Source organism: Cyprinodon tularosa, unplaced genomic scaffold (assembly GCF_016077235.1).
Source record: "Cyprinodon tularosa strain WSP-4 unplaced genomic scaffold, ASM1607723v1 ctg12, whole genome shotgun sequence".
Taxonomy (NCBI): Eukaryota; Metazoa; Chordata; class Actinopteri; order Cyprinodontiformes; family Cyprinodontidae; genus Cyprinodon; species Cyprinodon tularosa.
Genome location: NW_024038003.1, coordinates 2586198 through 2612735, shown reverse-complemented (window position 1 = coordinate 2612735; position 26538 = coordinate 2586198). Strand labels below are relative to the sequence as shown.

At 37.8% G+C, this 26538-nt stretch overlaps 1 protein-coding gene across 1 annotated transcript; it reads left to right on the top strand.

The window, feature by feature from the left end:
- Positions 1–25729, top strand: LOC119773887 (integrin alpha-6-like). The gene is made up of 26 exons (XM_038271090.1): positions 1–249; positions 3708–3829; positions 3937–4016; positions 4126–4369; positions 4618–4755; positions 4852–5065; positions 5160–5353; positions 5448–5545; positions 7171–7298; positions 7385–7474; positions 9544–9605; positions 14612–14781; positions 14870–15016; positions 15192–15307; positions 15403–15559; positions 15641–15721; positions 15810–15889; positions 15975–16052; positions 16128–16230; positions 20717–20887; positions 21737–21829; positions 21915–22025; positions 22268–22363; positions 23851–23979; positions 24121–24189; positions 25507–25729. Exons 1-25 carry the CDS (start codon positions 74–76, stop codon positions 24184–24186), a joined length of 3144 nt encoding a protein of 1047 aa, XP_038127018.1. The 5' UTR covers positions 1–73; the 3' UTR covers positions 24187–24189; positions 25507–25729.
- Positions 25730–26538: the final 809 nt, after the last annotated feature.

The following is a 26538-nucleotide window of genomic DNA, read 5'->3' as shown; positions in this document are numbered from 1 at the left end:
TTTTTGTATTGCACTCTGCACCTTCTGCACCAAATGTTAACATTTCTACTTTTTGGGGAAGTTTTACATCTTCATGGAGGGTCATACCAGCAGTGGACTGTGGCTGCTCACCCTGTTACTAGGATGCGGGCAACTCATCGCATTTAATTTGGACACGGAGAATGTCTTAAGGAGAGATGGAGAAAAAGGCAGCCTGTTTGGCTTCTCTGTTGCAATGCACTGGCAGACTCAACCACAGAACAAGAAAATGTAAGAACCAGAGCATGATTTCAACGAAATGTTTATCTATCTAATAATTACTTCCTTCATTGTTTAACTATAAAATCTTTGCTCACTGTGCATCAGTCCTATTTTGCTTGGTACCCTTTCTTCTCAGGTTACTAATTGTTGGACTTATTAAGCAGTTTTTTTTTTATTCTGATGTGTTGTTGATCACTTGTTTTTCTCTTAAGTTGTCTTCAGGTGAGATCAGAAGAAAAAAAATCTGTTTCTAATTCAGCAAACAGTATGGTTTAAAGGATTAATTCAACAAATCATTTATTTTTGGTACTGAAGTATCTCCAAAAGTTGTCCACAGCCCTAAAAAACAGGTTTCTCTGAGCATTTGTGTTCCAAAAAAAAGAGACAAGAGACAGAATTAATACTCTAATAGTTTTGTTTTTATTTTTTTGTTTTTTGTTTGGGTTAAAGGAAAGGTTTTTCATATGGAGAAGTGTGCATTAGGGTTAAGAGCTTCTGTTTTCATATTTTTAAAGCAATATTTCATCATGATAAAATATGAAGTTGATAAATTTTTCAAATCTTGTTAACAAAAGTTTTTATAGAACAATATAGGACGTGTAACTTGCCTCTGCAAAGTTATGTTTTAAGTGGAAAAAGTAAAAGTGGGAATTTTACTCCCTTGTTTTCTTCGAAGATGGTTTTACTTAATACCAAGTGCTATTTAAAATTGACTTAGACAAGCGATAAGGCATAACTTTTATGTAGCACTTGTTAAAGAATCATTAGGTCTGCTGCTTCATAAACTCTGAGCCTGAGGCAAAAAAAAAAAAGACAGGTAATTAATTTTTCCTCAGAACTTTCAAAGTATTCTGCACGGACATGTATGCTGAAATGTTTGGATGATACAACTAGGGCGTACACAGTGAGTTCTTTTCTAGCTACTCATGCCACCCTTTACTCAGACTTTTATGTTCCAGATATGTTCATGTCCTGAAGGGATGAATTTGCTTGTACAGACAGGAGTGGGTGTGGATCTATGAATACCTACTTGTGCTTTGGCCTTCTTCCCAGTACACTAAAAAAGGGACTTTTGGTCCTGTAAATATTGCCTTGGTTTTTATGTAAAATGTACTGCATATTGCCATGTACTTCCCCTTACTTCAAAATGACACCTTTTATTTATGTGTTACTTAGAATACATATAATTAGGGTTGGGAATTGAAAAGATTTTCCCGATTCCGATTCCCTTTTCGATTCTATGAAACAATTCGATTCTTTATCGATTCTTTTTTCTATTCCAATTTGGGGAAAAAAGGAATACAAGAACAAACTTAATAACCAACAATGTCTAATAACAAATGATGGGATAATAACCTATTTTAAATAACAAAAAATACTAATTATAAAACAGTAGTAGGGAAAATTAACAGTTCTTTTGCAGAAAGATGAGCATATCTGCTTTTTCTGGAAGGATACGGGATCTTTCAGGGCTTAGGGTGTCTCCAGCCATGGAGAACACCCTCTCAGATGGGGTGGAGGAAGCCTGCACACAGAGGTAGTTTTCAGCCAGTCCAGATAGCAAGGGCAGCGTATCTTGCTTGTTCCACCAGCACAGTGTGGCGCTATCCCTGCAGGGGATGGAGGGCAATCTTTTACAGAGCTGGATTTCCTGATCTACCCTCTGGGCTAAGGAAAGACGGGGCTTTGATTCACAAAGTGACCGCAGCTCGTTGTCTTCCTCCTCGAATAGTTCTTCCAACTTGCGTAACTTGCGTAACTTACGTAAGAAACGTGACGTAAGTCGTGCTCCCCAGAGCCGGCGCTCTAGGCTCTGGTGCTGCGGGAATCGAAAAAAGAATCGTTCAGCGAGCTGCCAAACGATGCCATGGAATCGGAAAATACGGAACCGGTTCTTAACAGGAACCGGTTTTCGATTCCCATCCCTACATATAATATAACAGCACTAGTGGCTCTTTTTTGGATAGTAGGCTGACAGGAAAGGGGGTATGAGAGAACGAGAGAGACTTGTGGCAAAGGACCAAAGGATTCAAACCCGGGTCGGCTGCATCGAGGACTAAGGCCACCATACATCGGTCGTGTGTGCTACCCACTTAATAAAAAAATAAGGATTATCAAAACTATTCAAATGATTTCCCAACTTAACAGATGCAAGCAGTGTGTACTTGGATATTAAGAGTAAGCTTTTTCCTTGCTTGACCATGCTTAGGTCAGAAATGGGCTGCACGGTTGTGCAGTTTGGAACGCTGTTGGCTTGCAACAAGAAGGTTCTGGGTTTGATCCCTGGACCAGGTGCTTTCTGCATGGAATTTGTATGTTTTCCCCTTGCATGCGTGGGTTCTCTCAGGGTTCAGGGTTTAAGCTTTATTGATCTCACATTGGAGAAATGTACCTCTTTAACTCATCCCCTCGGGGAGCAGTGGGCTAATGTTGTGTGGCGACCAGGGAGCAATCAGTGTTTAAGGGTTTTGCTGAGGAACCCAAAGTGGAGGATGTGGGGATTGAACTGGATACTTGCAAACTTCTCAGAGGACAAGCGCACTACTCTAACCACTAAGCCACTAGGGCTAAGCTTCTCTAGATTCTCCTTGGGTATGCATTGTTGATTGCCTGTTTGTTTCTTTATGTAGAATTTACTAGCAAACCTATTTTGGGATCTCAGCTTTTTTTAACTTTACACATAATGCCCTATCACTACAAAAAGTTCTCAGGAGATTGTTGTAAATTTATGGCTAATTAAAACCTTACAAATTACGTCTACATGTGGTAAATACTCATAACGTTTATTTAATACTTGCCACCTACAGAAACAGTTCCATATTACTTTTACTTTTCTTAAGAGAATTTGGTCTGAGCAAAGGCAAAATATTAATTTGAAAGAGTTTTATCTTCTTGTACAGTGCATGTAAAACATTTGGTTAATCACTATAGACTCTTGAGAGGTGTACCCCGCCTCTTGCCCGTTGACATCTGGAGCTAGGCACCAGCAACCCTAACGACCACAGCAGGGATAAGCATGCATAGATGGATAACAAATTTTTTTCTCCCCAGTGTTTTATTATCATTACACTGTCACAAGTACAGAGCAACGAAATTAACTCTCTGCATTTAACCCATCCCCTTGAGGAGCAGTGGGCTGCTATTTTGCGGCACCAGAGTGGGAGCAGTCCCGACCCATAGTGCAAGCAGTCGATGGGAGTGGGGCAGGAACTCAGAACTCCAAGAGCAATGCCCTAACCACTAGGCCACCTCTCCCCAAAGCAGGGTCTTGCCTATGGACCCACACTGGCAGCTCATTCCCCCAAGCTGGGATACAAACCCAGGACAGTTGACTTACCACTTGAGCTAGCCAGCTGCTAGAAAAGTTCAATTATATATATTATTAAAGTTTAATTATAAAATACCTCATGATATTCCTTATCTTTATCTCAAAGAAATACTTTGATTCACATGTGTGTCTGTGGCAGGGTACTGGTTGGAGCACCACAAGCGAAAGCCATAGGCAAACAAAAATCTAAAGTGACAGGAGGAATATATAAGTGTGAACTGGATTCCGATAAATGCAACAGAATTATTTTTGATGATAATGGTAAGACACGTTTTCCTTTTTTAATCCAATTAATTTTTTTTTGTCTTTTTAAATCAAAGACTGAGTTTTAACATGTTGATCTTCTACATTTGTTTGTTCTTTCATAGAGGATTTGAAAACAGAAAGCAAAGAAAATCAGTGGATGGGGGTTACAGTCAGCAGTCAGGGTCCAGGAGGCAAAGTTTTAGTAAGGATGCCAGTTCACAAAAATCTCATATTCATTTTTTCCCCCCATTGTTCAAGGTATAAATCAGAATTTATTGGTAATTAACTGTGTATCTCTCTTTACATGGTAGACATGTGCCCACCGATACCAGCAGCGGGTCCCAAATTCTGAATCGCGCACCATCGATGGCCGCTGCTATGTGCTAAGTCAAGACCTAACGTTGACATCTGACGAAGAAGATGGTGGTAACTGGCGGTTTTGTAGTGGCCGGGACTACCTGAAATTTGGCTCCTGCCAGCAGGGACTCTCTGCTAGATTCGACAAGGACTACCATTATTTTATCTTTGGCGCTCCAGGAGCTTATGATTGGAAAGGTATTGCTGAGTTCAGGTGCATTATTGCCGGGACTAACAAACTGGCACAGACTTAGGGCTTTAAAAGAACATTTAGCAATTTTCTTTGTTTATTGTTTTAGTTAATCACAGAGAGATCTGCTTATTTTTTTGCTTTATCTATGTCAAATGTTTCACAATACCTTTCAATGGATAGTGTAATTAGGAGATAGGAGAATACAAATAACATATTTATCTTAAGTCTCCTCTGCTCTACTCTTTACTTTAAGGCTTGGTGCGCTTAGAGCAAAAGAACATAACTTTTTTCACATTACCTATACCGATATTTAATGATGGGCCTTTTGAAACTGGAGATGAGAGGAAACTTGACGATAAACAAGTTCCTACACCTGACAACAGCTACCTAGGTAAAGTACACTTTACCATGATTCCAATGATACATATTTTAGAAGTTGATTAACCCTCCATGTTTTTAATCATAACTATTATGAACTTTGTAATAGGTTTTTCCCTGGATACGGGAAAACTTTTGACCGCTAGTGGTGAACTGACGGTGGTAGCAGGAGCTCCTAGAGCCTTTTACAGTGGGGCAGTGGTGCTTTTGAAGAAGGGTGGTCCTGATACAAGAAGCATGGAACCGGAGCACATTCTTAAAGGGGAGGGTTTGGCATCTTCTTTTGGATATGATCTGACTGTGCTGGATTTTAATGGAGACGGGTAGGAACGGAGAGCGACACACAGACTGTTTACTTCTAATCTCATCTTTAGTTTGACTGTACTCTCATTATCCTATAACTTTCTTGCTTGTTAGTTGGGAGGACATAGTGGTAGGAGCCCCTCAGTTCTTTAAAAAGGAGTCAGACATTGGAGGAGCTGTCTACATATACATCAACAAGGCTGGTAACTGGAAGGAAGCCAAGCCAACCAGAATCGATGGAACTGCAGACTCTATGTTTGGCCTTGCTGTGGAATTCCTGGGAGATCTCAATCAGGATGGATACCACGGTAAGGATGCATAATTTGAACTTTTTTTTTGTTTTTTCACACTTCAAGCCCTTTATATTTAAAAAATTTTGAGGAATTGTGTTATGCTTGAAAGATTTTGCTGTAGGAGCTCCTTATGAAGACGATGGTGCAGGCAAAGTTTACATTTACCATGGATCAGCAAGAACAAAACCCACTAACAAACACACACAGGTATTTAAATCAGTTCTTTTTTTGAAAATTTTAGCACTTCTGATATTCTTTCAGAGTTTTGTTTTGTATAATCACAAAAAGAGCCCAAACATATTTGGTAAATGAGTATCTTTACTGGAGTACCTTAACGAATTATAAAACAGTGACTATTTTTGTTAGGTGCATATGTATAACCAAAATGTTACTTCAAGACATTTGTTCTGTAGTTCTCTGATTCCAAAACTTGTGTTCAAGGGCCAATACTAAGTTGTGGATTAACAAAAGCAGGCATTGAGATACTCTACAGAAGTAAAACTAAACTATTGCAATGATAGTAGTGAGGAGATATGTTATAGGGTTAAAAGAGATGATAACATCACTTAAATATAAACAAAATTAATACATTCACAGTTTTGGTATTATACTCATTGTGATAATTTAGTTTGTAGAAATGTTAGTATATTCAACCAATAGTTTAAGGCATACAATCATAAGCTCAGAACATAGGACCCGGAATTCAGGTGAGACACAGGGATTACTTAAAAGGCATTTATTGAAACAATGGGGGTCTGTGAGGGCAGCAGGGTACCGCCCATCACTGGAAACTCTGGTAGGAGAAAAACACAGGTGAGTGACCAGGATAATCTAAAGGATTATCTTTGAGAGTCACTTATCTGGTTTGACAGTTCAGCCCACCTCAATAGAACGTTGTAGGATCAAACTGGAGGGCTGAAATTAGATAGGCGCCGCCCAGAATGAACCAGATGCTGCAGTCCGGGTGGGCAAGAATGAGTCCGAGCCTGGTTAGGGAAACAGATCAGAACAGAAAGACTAAGAGGTCCAGGAGTCGGAAGTCCAGTCAGGGAAACTGATGAAAACAAGAACAGGCTGGTCCAGGGTTCCATGAGTCCGCAGATAGTTCCAGCGAAAGGTTCAGATGGGAACAGACAAGATCATTAATGGAGAGGCAGAACAAGGCAGGATATTAGGAACACTACGGTATGCTAAAAACTTGTTCTCTCCACTGAGCCAAGCCAGGAACAGGGCACGCTCAGTAGATAAGAGACAGGACATGATCAGGAAATCAGGAACACTACGAAACATTAAAACCCTCTCTGACCACTGACCCCGAGAACCTGAACATGATCTGCATTAGCTATTATCTCAACATCACTTCAATAATCTCCAACTCAAACCAATGATCTGGCCCTGATAACTGGGTGTAGCTCTCTGAAATCAACTAATGAACCATAAACACATGAACAGCAACACTTACAATGGGACTGAGCTGTATATTAAGAAGCAGAAGCAGGTGGATTGGATGAATGGTAATAGGAAACCAGGCAGAGTTAAGCAGGTAAACAAAATTAGCAATTAGGTCTCAGAGCCATGATCATTACAAATACATTATAGCAGAATTTTTGTGACAGAGGGAACAAAGATTGGGAATGTTTGCTTTAGCTGATATAAGTCTGCCATGCTGTATTTTATCAATATTACACATTTTCAAAATATATTTAAAAACTTCTTGTTAAATTGAATTTTCTTTGATTCTGACCGAAAGCTGAAGACAGCTTTCTAAATAAACCATTCACTATATGGAAAACACATCCCAAAATCCAAGTATCATAACTTTCTTCTTTTAGGTCTTATCTGGCAAGTCATTTGGAGCGAGGCAGTTTGGGTACTCTTTGGCAGGAAACATGGACCTGGACTGGAACTTTTATCCTGACATGGTTGTTGGATCTCTCTCAGATTCAATCTTTACATTCAAGTGAGGAAGTTAGAGAAAATGAATTAATCCAATCTTGTGCTGTTTAATATATTTGCAAAGATGCTCAACTAACTGTCTCTACACAGGACCCGACCAGTTGTTAGCATTCAGAAGGAGGTAACTTTCTCACCAAGTAAAATCAATCTCAGCGAGAAGAACTGTGGCAACGCCTTTTGGTATGTTTGTGTATCTTGATTTCTAGAAAACAAAACAAAAAATAATAGTCTTTTTCTGACCAGCCTACACATTTTTATAAAACACATTTCTAATGATTTCTAATGTAGCATCAGACATGAACATTATAGTTGCAATGCCACTAAAATTACAGCAGTTTCAAGTTCATAGTAGAAATGAGTCTTGGTGGCTGAATAATGCCTAATTATTTCACAAAAATATTTCCTATTATATCAAGGGGGAGACATTGGGTCAGGATAGTTGTCCAAAAGAAGATGATTGGAACTGATTGGAACTGGTTGATATTACTTTTAGTGCAGCCCTGAAGACATGACCTAAATTGTGCGTGGAATATGCATAAAAGCTGGTTAGATATAAAAGATACCAGAAAGGAATACATTTATATAAGCTCTATTGAATCTGATCAGCTCAGTCTTTGTGTTATCAGATTATAAATGTTTTCTCTAGGAGGCATTTGGTATGTTCATGGGGACAGCTGCTAGTTTCAATCATCTTAAAGGTCCTAGATTTTTCAGTAGTGCTTCTCACTTTGTCATGTATTCCCCACCACAAGTGTTCAGTGTGCTTCACTGAGGCTAGTTTTAGTTGTGTCAAGCATCTTTGGCTTTTTTACTGATTTAAAAAGAGCTGCATTATGATAGGGTGACCAAACGTCCGTATTTCCCGGGACATATCCGTATTTCACGTCCTGTCCCGGGCGTCCCGGGTTTTTTTTTAAGAAAGTAAGGAAATGTCCTGATTTCACTGCGCACAACGCTCCGTGTGACGTAATCGCTGAGCCGCGTCAGTGCAGGCAGCCCTGTTCTTAATCAGAGGCTCTGTTCGAAAACCTAGGACGCATCATCCAAGGACGCGGTCTACCTAGACTGGATCCTTCGAAGTCCTTGAAAATAAGGAGGCCTGAAGAGTTTTGGCTGTAAAATCGAACAGGTCCACCCTTCGGCGGGTTTTACCGCCGTATGCTCTGTTGCTTAGCAACCGTGAAAGTTGACACACAAAGCAGGAAAAGAATGAATACCGAGGTTTTCAAAACTGTTTGTTTATTTATTTATTTTTTTTAAAGTTAAAGTGAACAAAGACTACACTCACAAGAATCCAGAGTGGAATAAAGGTTCCAACCACCGGGAGCAGGAACAAATCAAATCAAATGTAATGATAGAAACCTTAGTCAGTTAAATAACCTGATGCTGTCATTCTGCACATCTCTGATGTTGCTGCTATTTTCAAATATCCATTACTGTAAAAATGTCCATAGCTGCATATTGGTTATTAATTCTCCAGTTTTATATTGTTAAAACTCTTTACAGAATTTTATTTTTTTATATTTTAACTCTTCCCTATTATGTTATTCTTATACATTTTTCTAAGGTCCTCATTTGTGTGACCATTTTCAATAATCTTTCTGCTGCTGTAAATTTGCCCATTGTGGGACAATAAAGGGATTTTCTATTCTATTCTATAAAAGAGGTAGAAATATATAAGTAAATCTAAACAATGTATCTACAAAATGTATCTGCAAAATCTCTAATATTCAACAACAAAAAATACTTAGTTAAGCATATTGTGCAAAACAACAATAAAAAAATTAAACTCCTATCAGATTTATAGTCCCCACTCTGCAGATTTATTAGAATCTGTCATTAAATTCCAGCCAAACCCATTTACACAGTAACAGATAAAAACCATTAGATAAACCAAACACTACCGCCACATTTCTGACTCTATAACCATTAAAACAACTAACAAGTAACATTTCCTCTCATCACGGAGCAAATCCCGATGATGAGACATTTGTTCTTTCAATCAACCCCCCCCCCCCCCCCCCCCCCCCCACCCTCCAGGTATGCTTGATCCTTATTGATGTGGTAGTAGCCCCACAATGTCTAATACCACTTTCCATCATTATTTGAAAAATCTTATTGATTGGAAATCATTCAAACAAAATTATGTTAGCATAACTTTCTAAAACCTAAACGAATTAAATGTTACAAAGTGTACTGAAATATTGCTTGTGTTGTCTAATTGTCATAAAACTGCTCTGTCTCTACAGCTTGGAAGTGAAAGCGTGCTTCACCTACGCTGCTCACCCAACGGCAAATAGTCCCTCACTGAGTAAGCATCATCTAATTTTTTTTAAGTAATTTTGCTAAAAAAAAAATGTCTTACAAAATAAAAAATGCTAAATAATTCAAAAAACAACATGTCATACAGAGGAATTCAAGAATGTGATGAGAATCAAAGTCATTCGCACGTGTGTGTATTAAATTGATTGAAAAGCTATGTCTAGGGCCGACATGTCCAAAGTCGGTCCCTGAAGGACGCTGTCCTACAAGTTTTTGATGGCTTGACTTTAGCAGAGCTGATTCTGATTATTATAATACTTTCAGCAACAGCCTGTTTATTAATTATCAATGATTGTAAACAGCCCAATATGCTTCAGGGACAGCCAACAGACATAGCCCCTCCAGTGTGTCCTGGGCCATCTCCTAGGCCTCCTCCCAGTGCGATGTGCCTAAAACATATAGCGAGAGAGGGTCCAGGGTACATCTGGAATAGGTGTCCGAGCCACCTCATCTGACTTCTCTCGATGTTGAGTAGAAGCGTTTGGTAATCTCTAGGTAGATGACCGAAATCCTGACCCTAAGTCTGGGCGATTGCCACCCTGTGGAGAAAGCTAATTTCAAACACCCAAGATCTCATTCTTTTGCTCATGATCCTGATTTCATCACCATGAGTGAGGGTATGAACGTAGACCAACCAGTAAATCGAGAGCTTTGGCATTTGGCTCAGCTCCCTCTTAACCACAACAGACCGATGCTGCTTCCGCATTGTAGTTGCGGCCACACCAATCTGTCTATCAATTTCTTGCTTCATCCTCCTCTAAGTCGAACACAGGACTGCAAAATACTTGAACACCTGCACTGGACGCAGGAACTCTCCACCAAAAACTGAATGGGACACATCACATTTTCTAGTCAGAATCATGGCCTCAAACTTGGAGTGACAGACCTTCATCCCTCCCACTTTGCACTCAGCTGTGAACTGCCTCTACTGTAGGTCTTGCTAGGAGGGAGCCAGCAGAACCATATAATTCACAAAAAGCATGGACGAAATCCACTGGCCCCAAAACCAGACCACCTCTGACCCTTGCCTGCACCTACAAATTATGTCAATAAAATATGTGAACGGGACCCGTGACAGAAGGCAGCCCTGGCACAGTGCAACGTGCATCAGGAAAAGGTCCAAATTCATACCAACAATGCTGGGTGATGAAAGAGTCCGTCTCACACCACGTCAGCCAGGGGTAAGGAAGGCTTCAAAGTATTTCTTCTGTTGTCTGAAAAAGTCTTTAGTCAAGGTCAGCAGCTCTCCCCTCCGGCTGAAAATAGTGTTAGCAAAGCACTTCTTCCGGAGGCACCAGACTTTTTTCAGAACCACTTTGATGCTGAACAACAGCCTTTTTTATTGTCTCTCCAAACTACTCTTAAGTCCAAGTTTTTACCTTTGCAACCACTGAGACTGCAGCATGCTTGGCCACAAGGTACCTGCTTACTGTCTCGGGAGTCCCACTAGACAGCCAGTCTCACTGCCGATGATAACCACTGGATTTTGGGATTGCTGTCCCGACAGACACAGAATATCTTTGGATCACAGCTACAGTTGCTGTATCGACGACTGACGCAGAGCAAATATTCCACTCGGAATCTACAGGTGCTGGTCATAAAATTAGAATATCATGAAAAAGTAGATTGATTTCAGTAATTCCATTTAAAAAGTGAAACTTGTATATTATATTCATACATTACATACAAACTCATATATTTCAGATGTTTATTTTGTTTAATTTTGATGATTACAAATGACAACAAATGAAAATCTCAAATTCATCATATCAGAAAATTAGAATATTGTGAAAAGGTTCAAAATTGATGGCCCCTGGTGCCACACTCTAATCAGCTAATTAACTCAAACCACCTGCAAAAGCCTTTAAATGGTCTTTCAGTCTAGTTCTATAGGCTACACAATCATGGGGAAGACTGCTGACTTGACAGTTGTCCAAAAGACGACCATCGACACCTTGCACAAGGAGGGCAAGACACAAAAGGTCATCGCTAAAGAGGCTGGCTGTTCACAGAGCTCAGTGTCCAAGTACATTAATAGAGAGGCGAAGGGAAGGAAAAGATGTGGTCGAAAAAAGTGTACAAGCAAGAGAGATAACCGCACCCTGGAGAGGATTGTGAAACAAAACCCCTTCAAAAATGTGGGGGAGATTCACAAAGAGTGGACTGCAGCTGGAGTGAGTGCTTCAAGAACCACCACACACAGACGTATGAAAGACATGGGTTTCTGCTGTCGCATTCCTTGTGTCAAGCCACTCTTGAACCACAGACAGCGTCAGAAGCGTCTAAAGAGAAACAGGACTGGACTGCTGGTGAGTGGTCCAAAGTCATGTTCTCTGATGAAAGTAAATTTTGCATTTCCTTTGGAAATCAAGGTCCCAGAGTCTGGAGGAAAAGAAGAGAGGCACTTCATCCACGTTGCTTGAAGTCCAGTGTAAAGTTTCCACAGTCAGTGATGGTTTGGGGTGCCATGTCATCTGCTGGTGTTGGTCCATTGTGTTTTCTGAGGTCCAGGGTCAACGCAGCCACATACCAGGAAGTTTTAGAGCACTTCATGCTTCCTGCAGCTGACCAACTTTTTGGAGATGCAGATTTCATTTCCCAACAGGACTTGGCACCTGCACACAGTGCCAAAGCTACCAGTACCTAGTTGAAGGACCATGGTATCCCTGTTCTTAATTGGCCAGCAAACTCTCCTGACCTTAACCCCATAGAAAATCTATGGGGTATTGTGAAGAAGAAGATGCAATACACCAGACCCAACAATTCAGAAGAGCTAAAAGCCACTATTAGAGCAACCTGGGCTATCATAACACCTGAGCAGTGCCACAGACTGATCGACTCCATGCCACGCCGCATTGCTGCAGTAATACTGGCCAAAGGAGGCCCAACTAAATACTGAGTGCTGTACATGCTCATACTTTTCATGTTCATACTTTTCAGTTGGCCAACATTTCTATAAATCCTTTGTTTTTATTGGTCTTCAGTAATATTCTAATTTTCTGATATGATGAATTTGAGATTTTCATTTGTTGTCATTTGTAATCATCAAAATTAAACAAAATAAACATCTGAAATATATGAGTTTGTATGTAATGTATGAATATAATATACAAGTTTCACTTTTTAAATGGAATTACTGAAATCAATCTACTTTTTCATGATATTCTAATTTTATGACCAGCACCTGTATGTCCCCAGGCTCACCCTAAACCTAGGAGAAGTTCTTCCTTTGGTGAGAGTTAAACATGTCCCTGACTGCGGGCTCTATGCATGTTTCCTACCAGACCCTCACTTTTTGTTGGGCATGCAGAGTCTGACCGACATCCTCCTCTTCCAGCTCATCCAACTCACCCCCAAGTGGGGATTGGTGAACAACTCTGCCCCTCTCTTGACCTGAGTGTCCAAGACATGGAGTCAAAGGTCAGAAGATACAACTTCAAATTGATCATTAACCTTTATCTTTGGTGCCAAGCACACTGATGGACATCTTTATGCTTGAACATGCTGAATATGGACAATTGATGACTTGCACAGAAGTCAAATAATGAGACACCACTTGGGTTCAGAACTGGGGTTCTTTTCTGCCAAATAATGCCCCTTAAGGAGTCACTGTTGTTTCCCCCATGGACGTTGAAGTCCCCCAGCAGAATGATGGAATCCCTAGGTGGGAAATTATCCAGCATCCCCACCAGGGATGCGAAGTAGGTCTGGTACTCAGCAGTAAGAGACCTCCCCCTACCCAAAAACACAAGGACATAACCCTCTCATCTGCCTGGGTGGACGGGTGGACTATAACATGAGACAGCTAAACTTAGGAAAATAAGCAGACCCAAGAAATAATTGACCAAAAAAAAAAAAAAACAACCAAAAAAACAACCCAAAAAAAAAAAAAATCACAAATACCTGTGACAGTTTTTTGAAAACCATCTTGATGATTCTGAAGACATTAGTAAAAGGATTCGTTGGGCTGAGAAGATAACAGTAGAACTTGCTGGAAAGTTTCTTTTTTGTTACATCTATTATTAAGCAAAACTACACCATGCCCGCAGTCAAATTGGCCAACATTGATGTCAAGTGGTCATTACCAGTTATTGCTCATAGTCTATGTTTTTATCACCAGCATTTATTTTTTCTGGGGGATATTTTTTTTTTTTACATTTAACTGTTTATTAGTATTTTTCACATTTGTTTACATACACAATGTATATGAACACTGCACACCTTTGCTTGGGAGCTATTCCTCTATATCTCCTTTGTCCCATCTAATCAATCTATCAATCTAATCAATCAATTTCTTTAGTGCCAACTATAATTTGCATTGTATTTGAGATTTCAGTTTCACTATAAACTTTTCATCACAGAAGGAAAAAAATGAAGGAAAAAAAATGAGGGAAAAAAATTAAGCATTTTTCACAATTTATGATACAGGAGCCACATGAAAGTCAGTCTGACATTTGAGCATCAGTTGTGTGTGTATGATGAGTGTGTTCAATTTGTCCATGAACGCTGTCCAAAGGCCATTTTCCTTGATAAGTTGGAAGTTTATCAACCTGTACTAAAGCTCTGAACGCATTCATAGGTTTTCACGGGTAGGGGAGTTGGAGGGGAGCCGGAAGTTCTGGGCCCTTCCGCTATAACATCCAGGGGAGATTTGATAAAGTCCAAAATAAAATTACCCACTCATGCCTTAGATTTATCTATCGAGTTCCAATTTTTTTGTGGGCATTTTTTCCCAGCTCTGGACAGCTAGCTCAGTATGCTCCTATTCCCTCTGCCATCTTGTCCAAAAGTCGGGGGATTACTTTTTTTCGTTTCCACTGAGTCAGAATAGTTATGTTATTCCGCTGAAATAATAATCAGACTTGGATTTCAATTTTGATTTTTCCCTGGTAATCCTTAATATTATATAAGGTAAAAAGGACATTTTAAATAATGAGACATTTGCACCTGAATATATTTTCTGATACTCTATCCTTTTTTTTATATTGCATTTAGAAATAAAATACAATCTTGAGGTGGATGCTGAACGCAAGAAGAATAATCTTGAGCCCAGAGGGAAATTCACTGTGACTCCAGACCCAGAAAATACACACAAGTCTATTGGTATCCTTACCATGAAAGCAAAAGGAAAGCAGCAATGTGTTACAGAGAAACTTATGATAGAGGTATATATCTATATGTCCTTTGTAAATTTTGCTTTTTGACCAAAAAATGCATTGTGGGATAGGACAGTTACTGATATTTCTCTTACAGGAAGGGATAAAGGACAAGCTACTTGCGATCCCCATTGATGTTTTAGTCAACATTGATGGGAATGCTAACCGTAAACGTAGACAGACCCAAGCCTCTCAACTTACTCCTATTCTAGATGCTAAGGATGTGAAAACAACTCGAACAGAGGTGTGTTTGCAAGCTACCCATTGTCTGTCTGTCTGTCTGTCTGTCTGTCTGTCTGTCTGTCTGTCTGTCTGTCTGTCTGTCTGTCTGTCTGTCTGTCTGTCTGTCTGTCTGTCTGTCTGTCTGTCTATCTATCTATCTATCTAAATAAAACATTTTTTTATTAACATGTTTGCAGGTGGAATTTTTGAAAGAAGGATGTGGCAACGATGGTGTATGTAATAGTAACCTGAAGCTGGAATATCGCTATGGCTACACTACTCTTGATGAGGATATATTTACACCTGTAAATATGTAAGATAATCTGTATTTCTAACTAATTCTGAAGGTACTAAACATCACATGTTCATGGACATATAATTCCAACTTAAAATTCATTTTGTTTGAAGGGATAAGGGGGTGCCAACGATCTCATTAAGCACTTCAAAAAGTGTTGCTTTGGAAGTGACGGTGACCAATAAAGATGGAGAGGATGCATATGAAGCTTTTGTAATTGGTTATTTCCCAAGAGCCATGACTTACTCTGTATACCGAGCTCCAATAAATGTAAGTTTATTTAACTGAATTTCTGTATCCTATACACATACTATGAGGTCATAAATAACAAGGTGCAATTCATTGCAACAGTCCCAAGTCCGCTGTGAGGGAAACACGAATGGATCTAAGGCTGATTGTGAGGTTGGGAACCCTTTTAAGCGTAATACAAAGGTAAGAAAATAACTTATAGCATTTTCTTTTTTTGCTTTTTGTATATTTATTGGCAATAGATGAAATACTTTGCTTGGTGTGTTTTCAGACAACCTTCTACATTATTTTGGGTACTACTGACCAGTTCTATAACACTACTGAATTTAACATTGAACTGCATTTAAAAACGTAAGCATCAGTTTAACAATCTGAAAACACTTTCATAGCTGTTAGCTAACTTCATTTTACATAAAGCTTGTTAACTATTCATCAGGATGAGTGAGCAGCCCGATCTCATGTCTGTGAACGCAAAGGCAAAGGTGGCCATCGAGCTGCAGCTGTCCTTATCAGGGTATAAAAGTTTCACATTAAAGAAACATTTATTAGAATAATTCAGCCAACTGACCACATATTGCTTTCTTTACAGGCAAATTGAACCATCTCAAGTCTCCTTTAGTGAAGAGCCCAAAGAAGTAACAGACTCAAAGACCGAAAGCGACATTGGCAGCGCCATCACCTATCGGTTCACTGTAAGTATATGAAAGCTATGTTCTCTGTTGCACAGTGTACTTTTCTCTTTAGAATATTAATACCAGTAAAGGCAGGAGAGCAAAATACAGGACCTTGATATTATTTACAAGTTTATCGATAGTACATGATGTGCAGATTATTCATGTCAGGTAAAGGTTGAATGCAGAATATTGTATTCTTCTTTATTTCAGAGAAATTTTGTCAACAGGATTGTGATAAAAGAAAACACAAATGTTTGGATCCTTTCGGATTGTCCAATAATCAGGGGAGTCACTAGGACTTGCTCTCAGAATTGGCAAAGTTTTTATGCCAACAGGGACCCAAGATTGGATCTCTCACATTAAAATACAGGTGCTGGTCATAAAATTAGAATATCATGAAAAAGTAGATTGATTTCAGTAATTCCATTTAAAAAGTGAAACTTGTATATTATATTCATACATTACATACAAACTCATATATTTCAGATGTTTATTTTGTTTAATTTTGATGATTACAAATGACAACAAATGAAAATCTCAAATTCATCATATCAGAAAATTAGAATATTACTGAAGACCAATAAAAACAAAGGATTTATAGAAATGTTGGCCAACTGAAAAGTATGAACATGAAAAGTATGAGCATGTACAGCACTCAGTATTTAGTTGGGCCTCCTTTGGCCTGTATTACTGCAGCAATGCGGCGTGGCATGGAGTCGATCAGTCTGTGGCACTGCTCAGGTGTTATGATAGCCCAGGTTGCTCTAATAGTGGCTTTTAGCTCTTCTGAATTGTTGGGTCTGGTGTATTGCATCTTCTTCTTCACAATACCCCATAGATTTTCTATGGGGTTAAGGTCAGGAGAGTTTGCTGGCCAATTAAGAACAGGGATACCATGGTCCTTCAACTAGGTACTGGTAGCTTTGGCACTGTGTGCAGGTGCCAAGTCCTGTTGGGAAATGAAATCTGCATCTCCAAAAAGTTGGTCAGCTGCAGGAAGCATGAAGTGCTCTAAAACTTCCTGGTATGTGGCTGCGTTGACCCTGGACCTCAGAAAACACAATGGACCAACACCAGCAGATGACATGGCACCCCAAACCATCACTGACTGTGGAAACTTTACACTGGACTTCAAGCAACGTGGATGAAGTGCCTCTCTTCTTTTCCTCCAGACTCTGGGACCTTGATTTCCAAAGGAAATGCAAAATTTACTTTCATCAGAGAACATGACTTTGGACCACTCACCAGCAGTCCAGTCCTGTTTCTCTTTAGCCCAGGCAAGACGCTTCTGACGCTGTCTGTGGTTCAAGAGTGGCTTGACACAAGGAATGCGACAGCAGAAACCCATGTCTTTCATACGTCTGTGTGTGGTGGTTCTTGAAGCACTCACTCCAGCTGCAGTCCACTCTTTGTGAATCTCCCCCACATTTTTGAATGGGTTTTGTTTCACAATCCTCTCCAGGGTGCGGTTATCTCTCTTGCTTGTACACTTTTTTCGACCACATCTTTTCCTTCCCTTCGCCTCTCCATTAATGTGCTTGGACACTGAGCTCTGTGAACAGCCAGCCTCTTTAGCGATGACCTTTTGTGTCTTGCCCTCCTTGTGCAAGGTGTCGATGGTCGTCTTTTGGACAACTGTCAAGTCAGCAGTCTTCCCCATGATTGTGTAGCCTATAGAACTAGACTGAAAGACCATTTAAAGGCTTTTGCAGGTGGTTTGAGTTAATTAGCTGATTAGAGTGTGGCACCAGGGGCCATCAATTTTGAACCTTTTCACAATATTCTAATTTTCTGATATGATGAATTTGAGATTTTCATTTGTTGTCATTTGTAATCATCAAAATTAAACAAAATAAACATCTGAAATATATGAGTTTGTATGTAATGTATGAATATAATATACAAGTTTCACTTTTTAAATGGAATTACTGAAATCAATCTACTTTTTCATGATATTCTAATTTTATGACCAGCACCTGTAAAAGAAGCAAACCACCCCTTCATTAGGACTACAAAAGAAAACACAAACACGAATACAAACATGCAAACATAAGTCTTTAAACAAGATATACAGACTTGTTCCAGTGGTAACAATGTGTTACAGCTCATTTAATGTGTTACAATTCCTTACCATTGGGTTTCTTGATTTGTTTTTAAGTGGTATATACATGTATACATATAACTCCTTAGTAAGACAGTTTAAGTTTGAACAAAAATAACTCTTGCAGCTGTCAAACTAGGGAGCCTAAGGGAGGTTCTAATGCATCGAAAGCCACTTAAAGTTAGTCCATTATGCCTTTACTGTGAATACAATACAAGTGACATGAACAGAGGTACACTATACAAAAAACAACCACCTCGTTAAAATAATCTGTTCTCATTAATTATTTTTGTACCAACATATTTTTAGCCTGTGTAATTTGCTGTACTGTCTCTGTACATAATTATCACAAAGTTCCCTTCTTAGAATACTGCTTAAGTATCTCACTTCATTCAGAACCTGGTCTGCTGAGAGAATAAAAAACATAGAATCTGATCCTCCTTAGTTAAAGCAATATTAAGTTCTAATGTGTTATCTCTAGTTTTTGGATAAGTGTTTTGAGTCTGATTTTCTCTTGACAGACCATAGGCCATTATATGTGACACCATTACTGGTAAAAGTATTCTGCCCATGAAGATGTCTTTGAGTGAACAGAGAATACACTTTAAAATAACTTCAGAACGTTCCATATGATTGTTTTTCACAACCCAGAACAAAGCAGGATCTTAATTCTAACAAAACATATGATAAACTCCAAGCCGAATAGGGCAAGCATAGATTTATTGTTGGTGAAGACTTTCTGAGATGTTAATTGTTATTGAACTTTGACATGTATTGCCAGAATGAGTAATACAGAAGATATCATACAAAAAACAACAAAATAAAAAATTAATTTCAATTATATATAAAGCAGAAAGGGGGAAAAAAACTAAGATCTATTTTCTACAAATATTCTGAAAATAAGCATACGCCACATTAGAACGACCAAAATTCACCTAATTGATGAGTACAGCTGGAGAGTACCTTTTGATTTTTTTTTTTCTGCGTTTAAAGAAAAAATGTATATTCCGGAGGTACAGAATCAAACATTTTGAATGATTATCACAAATCAAGAAGCTAACAATGACAGGATTAGGATTGTCTAAAAGTGAGAATTAAAAAAAACACTTGAGCATAAACAAGACATGACAATAACATTTATTTTTCCCCAAAAAGTGTTCAACTAACAACCATCTCTGCAATATTCTGATTACAAGTTTCCAAAAATGTTTCACCTTATTAACAAAAATATATTACCAGAGGTTACAGCCAGGCTCTCCAACAAGTGATAACTGGATAGACCCGATTAATGAAGTGTTTCAGTCCAAATAGGAAGAGATGGACTTAAAAAAAAATAGGCTGCAATTTCACAGTTTAATTACAAATCATGGCTTATATGAATAATTATTATTAATTCAGAGATTTAAGCTCATCACAGAGAAAATAGCTTTACATTTTCTCAAAAATATTTCGATAACGGTTCGTTAAACATAGGATGTTTACGTTATTAATTGAATCTGCACTTCTTGTAGTATGCTTTATGAGGTGAATATTTAAATAAAAGCATATTGTTTCAGCATCTTCAAGGAAAAAGGTTCCTCCTTTCAGTCATGTCACTATACTTCCTTACTCTTTTTGCTGTATATTATTTAGTTTACTTTACGGTAGTTTATTTTGCTCAAAAGAATACATAAAATACACAGTGATAAGAGGTTAAAAGATACATATAGTTTAGGAAGAGGCAAAAAAAAAAAAAACCCAGGGTGGCTTAACTAAAACATCACCAAAAACAATTAAAACATATGCAGATTCAAAGTAATAATGTGAAATATTAATGCTAAATAATATATTGTGTCCTTAATATTAGAAAACAGACAAGAAGAGAAACATGCTGTCATTAATATTTATTGAGTATGAAATCTTAAACATGTAATGATAATCCTTCAAATGAATAAAGTCAAAAGTAAAGGATGGAGATTATTTATTTGGAGTCTTCTTATTTTTAATTCTATGTTATTCCAAAAGGCTTTAAAAAAAAGTATAAGATGCTTAAGTGATAACACAGCAGATATGTATAAAAGTGATAAAGTTGTGAAATTATACATCTATCGACTGTATACTGCAGTATTTCTTCCAGATTGCCTGTGGGATCACACATTGTACTCTGGGCAGATAATGTGTTTAGAATTATGCCTGTTGCTGAAAGCAAAGAAATCTCAGGAAAGCCATATTATAAATGGAGCGGCAGCTGTAAATTTAAACAAAAGAATAATCAAAAGTGAAAGAGAAAAGTTACTAAGATGAGAAAAATGAGTAGAAAAAAAACAATCTAGAAATGCATAAACAGACTACTGATTTCGAAATCACCATTATAAAAAGGTTTGGTCTTATTACGAGATATAAACTGATGTTTCCGTAAAACAGATTATCAACCGAGGAAAACGACTGAAAGACATTGGAACTGCAACCCTTCAAATAAATTGGCCTAAGATGACAGAGGAAAACAATGATCTTCTCTACCTGATGGAAATCAGCTCCAATGAACTAAAGCAGATAAAGTGCACTCCCACTGGAGAGATCAACCCTCTTAAAAAGGTGAGTACAAAGGCTTGTGAAATGTTTTGTTAAAAAATAATTAAATAATGTGATTAGGGAAGACTTTTCTGTTCTGATGCAGATTTTTTTTTTATCGAATTGATTCGGTTCTTTAATAAATACCATGGAGTGTTCTGAAGATGTATGGTATCAGAGCACTTCAGGCTTAAAGGCAAATGATCGATTTTTTTGTTGTATCCACCAAATCCGGTTGTTTTTTGGCACACCTGGGTGAATGAAGGAGAAATTAATCCAGAAGACGATCACTTGATAAAAAAATTATATCAAACTGAGGAATTATTGTTGAGCAAGTGTCTCTAATGGGGATCCCTGTGTGTGAAATGCACACACAGGGATTGCATATGCGAGATGTATCTGGATGAGCCGTAGGTTTAGTTCTCTCAGTGTCAGCAGGCAGACAATGTGATCACAGGTCACCTTAATGGAGCCAACATGAAGTAAAGCTACTAGTCTTCTACATCAAAAGACATCAGATAAGCTGGTTTGAGGGTCCGATCAGGTCAGGTATCACTAGAAGTGTTTTAGCCACCATATTGGAAGAAGTCTACAGGGATGAGCCAGATTTAACTACCATCAGTATTTTTCTTGCTTGGGAATTTATTTTAAAAGAGCTAGACAATTCAGAGGACTAGACTTTGCACTGCTCCCTTAGGCCTCCAGATCACTATAATTTGTAGATCAAATAAAAAAGTGAAAATAGATGGTACTCAGCTTCCTACTCATCTGTTCTTAACTGCCAAGAGATTGAAAAATAATTTGTGCTTTACACAAGGATTTATTTTCTGCCTTTAGTGTAAATAAATTCTTTTTTTCCCCTTCTTATTTAAGAAACCAGATAACAGAAACAGAAGGGCCACTAATGAAGGAGGTTATGGGACCCTGTCACGCCTGATTGGAAACAACAAGAAAATCAAGACACTGGTAATACACCAAAAACTGTTTCTTTTCCTCCGACTTTAAATACTTTACCTACAGAGTAGTAACAAAATGCTCTGTTTGTTTACAGTCATGCGACGCTGGAACAAAATGCGTGACACTGAAGTGCCCCCTCTTGGGGCTGGACTATAAGGCAACCATCACTCTGAAATCTCGTCTTTGGAATACCACTTTTATAAAGGTATCTACTAGAAATTATTAGTTTTTATTTCCTCTGCTTTTAGATAATGATTTGAGCTCAGATTTTGTTTTGATTTCTCATTATACTAATATAAAATTTACTTACTGATTGAAATGATGGAATCAAATTTCATTTGAAAATGAATTTGAATTTGTTAAAAGTTTAAACAAGCATCTATTTTACATCCGTTATCCACATAAAGAAAATCAACCTTAACCTTTTCATCTCCCTTATTTTAAAAGGAGTTTTCAGATGCAAATTATGTGGAAGTGCTGGTGATGGCTTCTCTACATGTTGACAGTACGAAGATCACAATGCAAAAAGATCCAGAAACTCAGGTAACAACACATTAAGAAAAAAATCATTTGAGACATGGCTAAACCCAAAACAGAAACATGAATCAGGAGAAAAATATTTATATATAATTTGACTCATTCTGGCCTTATAATATCTAAAATGTTAAACTATTAAAAAATTATTGGGCGGGGGAAGAAATAGAATACATGGCTTTAATTATGTTTTACAAACACAAACCAGCAACCATCGATAAAAAAAAGAATTACCTGATAACAGCGAGTTTCTGTACAGTGAGACTCATCCTCCTTTACCCTATCGCCTCTGAAGAGGCAACTGGTAATTGGTCCATCTGTGTTTAATCTGATCTCAGTGCAGTGGTGTCCAAGCCTTTTTGCTAAGTAGAATAAATTATAATCTTGGAAGTACACATTTCTTACATCTTTTGGACAAATTCTGTTCTATTTTGTTGGGCCAGAAAAATGTCATGGTCTATTTTCAATTATAAGAATGGAATATAGATCAGCCTTTGTTCGAAAACACTTGCCAGGTTTAAAACAACAACTATATCCCAGTTTGCTTTTATATAACATTTGCAAGATGTAAAAGGTTTAAAAGATAAATTAATTAAAGATAAAACACAAATAATAGTTACTAACCTTTTTGAATTTGATATTTTAATTGGGCATTAAAACTCATGTCCCAAATAAAAAAAAGTATCTGCCACCTATGCTTGTGGACTGGTGGTCTGGGCCAAACAAAATCATTTAAGGCACACAGGACTCCCTTTGAACCTCACTGGGTCAGATCTTTCAATGCAAAGGAAGAAACACTAGTCAGATTAGGATTAAAGTTTAGGGAAGTCCTAAATAGTAAAAGGTCATAACATAATTTAAACATCTATGATAATCTTGTCTGTGTTCCTGAAAGATGAAGAAGAGTGAGGAACAGCTACAAATGCTCCATGAAAAAATAATTGTTCCATGCCTGCTGCCCACCATACCCAACATTCATGGTGTGAACAACATTAGTCAGATCAAAACGAGGAAGCGCATTATAATTTTGACATGAATGAGCAACAAAGTCCTTCAGGTCAGGTAGGAAAGTCTGTTAGGTGAACAACTTTTACTGGTGTACTCCACACACTGGTGAGTGGCAAGAAGACAATCATGAAAAGAACTGTTAGCAGTGTGCCACAAGCGATATTGGTGGACAGCAATAATCTGGATGGAATTTCTGTGGAAAGATTAGATGTTTTTGGTCAACGTGCAAAAAACAGGACAGAAAAATAACTGCGTCACCATGAGGAAGCAGTGGTTGTGGATGGTTTTCAGAGTTGATGTTGAAATTGAGGAAGGATAAAGGCTGCAAAAATCCAGATGTCGAATTTTGAATTATGGAATTTTGTTAACATGGAATTTAAGATTAGCTTAGAAAGAAAAACGTAAAAGAAAAAAAATATTTGGCAATTTGATCAAAAATTACTTTTGAAGGGATTCTGATGTTTTACCTTTTTGCTAATGATTTCCAGGTGAGGCTGATGGTATTCCCAGAGAGACGTACAGCTCAGTTTGGCTCGGGAGTAGCATGGTGGATCATCCTGCTGTCAATCCTGCTCCTCCTGCTGTTGCTGGCCCTGTTGGCTTTCCTTCTTTGGAAGGTATGAACAAAGACTCAGTGTATTCCATCAATTCAAAACAAGGACATTATTGGTACAATCGGCACATTCAGTTGACTGCAGGCATTAAAAAAAACAAGCTGTTTTTTACACAATTACATGCAATGAATTACCTCTTTTCAGTGTGGACTCTTTGAGAAGAAAAAGGATGGTCCATCAGACAAAGAGAAGCTGACAACAAATGCATAAAAGGTAAGAGGGGGAAATCCCAGTACCTTTCTTCTTGGTATATTTATGCTACTTTCATTTTTTTCAAGCAATGGGAATTTCTTACTTGATTTCAGGTAAGAAAAAGCAGAGGTTAATTTCCTACACGATATTTCAAAATTATCATTGTCATTGTTTTGGCTTACAGTGAAAATTTAACAGTCATAAATCATCACATAAAATGGTAAACTTTACAGAAATCGCAGCCTACTGATAAAAATGTCCCTGTATAGCATCATATTTACATTCAGTGGCATTGATGCTTTAGCTATTGTGGCCTGGCCTCATGTCCTGCTGGAAAATAACATTTACAGGTACAAACATTTACACCCTTGAGAGGATTTCTTTAGAATCCTCTCAAGCCTGCATCTATGTTACTAGTGGACATTTTTTTCATCCATTCAATGTTGAAGTTATTACTCTGGGGGGCAGCACTGCAAAATAACTGCTGATTTTACACTGATTGTTCCATGCCATCTCTTATCTGTTGCAAATTGTGCTATGCAGCGATGCATGCTGCAATGCATGCTTTTAGGATTCATTGACACAATTAAACAGCCTTACCTCTGATTTTAAAATGTCCTTTTTGTCTATTTTTTCTTATCTGGAGATTAGAAAATTTGTTCCGTCCTCCATCAATAAGACTCCAAATCGCTTTCTCTGAGGGATGAAGGTGAAGGGCTCACAGTCATGGAATTAAACACATTCACTGGACTGGTTTCTGTTTGTGACAAAGAAAAAAATGCAGAGATAGCAGTTTATGAACTCAGTCTATAGCAACGAACTCTTCGGACTAACCCCTCTTATAGAGGATGTCTATCTATTTACCTGTATTTTATTGTTGTGAAACTGTTACTGAGCTACATTGATATTCGAGGCATTTGTAGAAAGACAAAGGCTATAAAATTAAAATAAAATAGCAATCTTGATAGTTGAGATAGTCTTTCCCATTGTTGTGCATGCCATAACATTGCTCTCTTATCCTGTGCTTTAATTTTCTGGCGTCAAATTTTAAGAATGGAGAATTGAGCTAAATTTTAGAGTTTGTGTTTCCTTTTTAATTAATCAAATTCATACTTTGTGAAATTCTAATGGATTTTGTAATGCATGTTTTAATGTCTACCAAGAAAAATCTTTCAAACCATTTCCAATTACATTTCATACGTTTCATATTTCTTTTGCTTTATATTACCTTGAAAGGAAATGGAAGGTATTGAGTGGTATACCTCTTACTGTGAATATCACAATTACACTTGTTTTAGTTGCAACTTACAAATGAAAAATCTTTTCCTTTCTTCACAGTGGGTCAAAGATGGCATTGTGCTTTACTCCCATTGATGTCAAACAAAGGCATATTTTCACTTACACAACTAGATTGGATGAAACAAAAACCTTGGGAGGGGGGGAAAAGCTGTGGATGGCATCACATGACAAGAACCCTACGAGATAAAAATAAAGGTGTTACTTGGATCACCAGATATTTTTATTTTGCACACAGAGTTGAAGATGAAACATTTTTGGAAAATGTATCAAGGAAAAAATTTAAAAAAGTAATTTTTTTTTTTTAAATGTAACTGTTCCCGATGAGGAGCCAGGGCAATGGGCACTTAATTAGTGCAGCCAGAACTGATTAGAGTTGGCAGCTGGAAACAGTTTTTTTCAAGAATGTCTTATTCTTACAAAGAATGCTTTAATCCTTGATCTACAAAGTCAAAAAGCATGATATGTGTATGTATATATTCAAGGGTGTAGGTTTGAGTTAAACTTTGGTAGGGACACTATTCTTCAGTTTCATTGGTCCTTTGCAAAAATATGCATGCTCTTTTTTATGCTTAATGTGAGCTTCAGGGCTCATTTTGTTTAAAGAGAACAGCAGCATTTCTTGCTACATTAATACAAATCTTATAAGCACTACATGCTCTAGATGCTGTTTATCAATATTTAAAGCATAACTGGCTCTGATGAATGTGGAATTAGGACTTTTTCCACTTTGAAAAGGATTGCATTTAAATTTACCTGCGACTAAGACAGTGTCTGTTAAACCAAATATAGTCTATAATATGTGGATTAATCCTGTGTTTTCTTCTGAAGATATAGAATTGTGCAGAGGTAAAACCCACTCTTATTTTATTTTTTTTTATCTGATATGTTCTCTCTGGATCATGCAAAATAATACATTCAAGGGACGGCAAATAAATGTATTGTATTTACATGTTCACTGGAACTAGAAGAGGAACTGACACTGAGCATTTAAAATATTAGAAGTTGTACATCTGGGCTGTAGTTACTCTGTGTAGCTAATTTCATGTATTTTATCTATGGCTGAAACAATTA